The 1,853-nt window shown below is 44.6% G+C and overlaps 1 protein-coding gene across 1 annotated transcript; it reads right to left on the bottom strand.

Moving 5' to 3' along the window:
• Positions 1 to 599: 599 nt before the first annotated feature.
• On the bottom strand, positions 600 to 1,652 carry LOC110273006 (uncharacterized). Its single transcript, XM_021125830.1, has one exon. It carries the CDS (start codon positions 1,650 to 1,652, stop codon positions 600 to 602), a length of 1,053 nt encoding a protein of 350 aa, XP_020981489.1.
• Between the last annotated feature and the right edge of the window lie 201 nt (positions 1,653 to 1,853).

Raw genomic sequence — 1,853 nt, forward strand, 5'->3', positions numbered from 1 at the left:
TCCAAAGTTCTCTTGGCCTTGGTTGTCTCCCTTGTTGGTTGGGCTTCATCCTCAACTATGACTTGTGGTGTCTCCTCTTCCTCTACCTTTTCCATATCTATTATCTCATCCTCTTGGGTGGTTGTGATGGGATTGGAGTCCTTTGCTTCCTTCTATTTTAATTGTGTTCCGGATCTAAGGGTGATGGCATTAATACCCCCTTTTGGATTTGGTTGGGGTTGAGAGAGAATAACACTTTGGATTGGGGGTTGAGGAGCGGGGTTTGATGGTGCATCCATGCGTGCAAGAAGAGCTTGTAGTGTAGAGGTGAGGCCGGTGAGACCAGAAGCAAGTGTGTTTTATAGTTCCTTTTGGCCTTGGATAATGGTCCGGAGTGTTTCGTCTTGGTTGGAGGGGCTGGTTGTATATGTGAGTTGAGGAGCTTGTGATTGGTTGGGTGGTGGTCTTTGATGTGGTGGTTGGTATGTTTGATAGTTTCTTTGTGGGGTTTGTTGGTTGTATGGTTGATTTTGTTGGTTGTATGGTCGGTTTTGTGAGAAGTTTTGTGAGTTGTTGCTCGATCTTTGACCTCCTCCGTTGTTGTTGTTGTCCCTATTTCCTTATTGGTGATTGTCTCTCCAATTTTGATTATGGTACCCTCCCCCTTGATTGTAGTTTCCTCTTTGATAAGGGTGCCCTTGGTTAGAATTACCGCCTTGGTAGTATCCTTGATTTGGGCGGTCATAGAAATTATGGGTAGCCGCCAAAGTGTTGTCTTCTTGAAGGCTTGGGCACTCGTCCGTGTAGTGAGAATAGCAAGAGCAAATGCCACATACTTTTTGAGGAACCAATTGTTGGTTGTGTTGTTGAGGGGGTGGGGGTTGTTGTTGGTATGATTGAGGTTGTTGTGGTTGTTGTTGGTTCAATTGGAGTTGCCTCAAGATGGATGTCATTTCACTCAAGGATTGAGTTAAAGCGGTGGTTTCGCTGCTAGTTGATACCTCATTCACGGTTCTTGGACGGTTGACTCTTCGTCTCATATGTTGATTGGATTCGGCTAAGTCAATGATAAGTTGCCATGCCTCCTCCGTTGTTTTATATTTGGACAAAGAACCATTGCTAGAGGTGTCCAAGAGAGGTCTATCTTGCTCTCGCATCCCTTGACATATGTATCCAAGCAATACTTGAGTATCAAGCATGTGATTGGGGCATGCGTCTAGTAGCTTGCGAAACCGTTCCCAATACTCGTAGAGTGGTTCCGTCTCACCTTGTACAATACAAGACATTTCCTTCCTTAGCCTATCCATCTTCTCCGGGGGCAAAAATTTATCCAAGAATCCTCTTCTAAGTAGGTCCCAATCGGAGGTAACTTCACTAGATAGAGTGTATAACCATTCTTTAGCCTTGTCTTCAAGAGAGAAAGGGAAAGCAAACAACCATATAGCAACCTCATCGGACCCTTCCCGTCTAGTAGTTGAGCATATGCGATGGAAGTCCTTGAGATGTCGAATAGGGTCTTGTGCGGGAAGCCCATGAAACTTAGGTAGGAGGTTGATCAAAGCGGTCTTTAATTCAAAGTTAGCATTCAAGTTGGGGTGAGTTACATGAAGGGGTTGAAGGACATAATCTGGTGCACCCGCTTCCTTGATGGTAACTCTCCTCGGAGCATCCATGGTATTAGTACCTAAAACAAAAGAAGAATTATTAGTGAGATTGATGGGAGTAGAATCGGTGCCTTCTTTGAGTGACGGTTCAATGTTCACTTTTAGTAAGGTGGTTGAGGTGGTGAAAGCCTCTTCCCCTTTTTCAAACTCAAGCCTCCTCCGAGCTTGTCTAATATGAAGCAAAGTTCGTTCTATTTCCGGATCAAAAGG

The sequence above is a fragment of the Arachis duranensis genome, chromosome 6 (assembly GCF_000817695.3).
Source record: "Arachis duranensis cultivar V14167 chromosome 6, aradu.V14167.gnm2.J7QH, whole genome shotgun sequence".
In the NCBI taxonomy this organism is placed as follows: Eukaryota; Viridiplantae; Streptophyta; class Magnoliopsida; order Fabales; family Fabaceae; genus Arachis; species Arachis duranensis.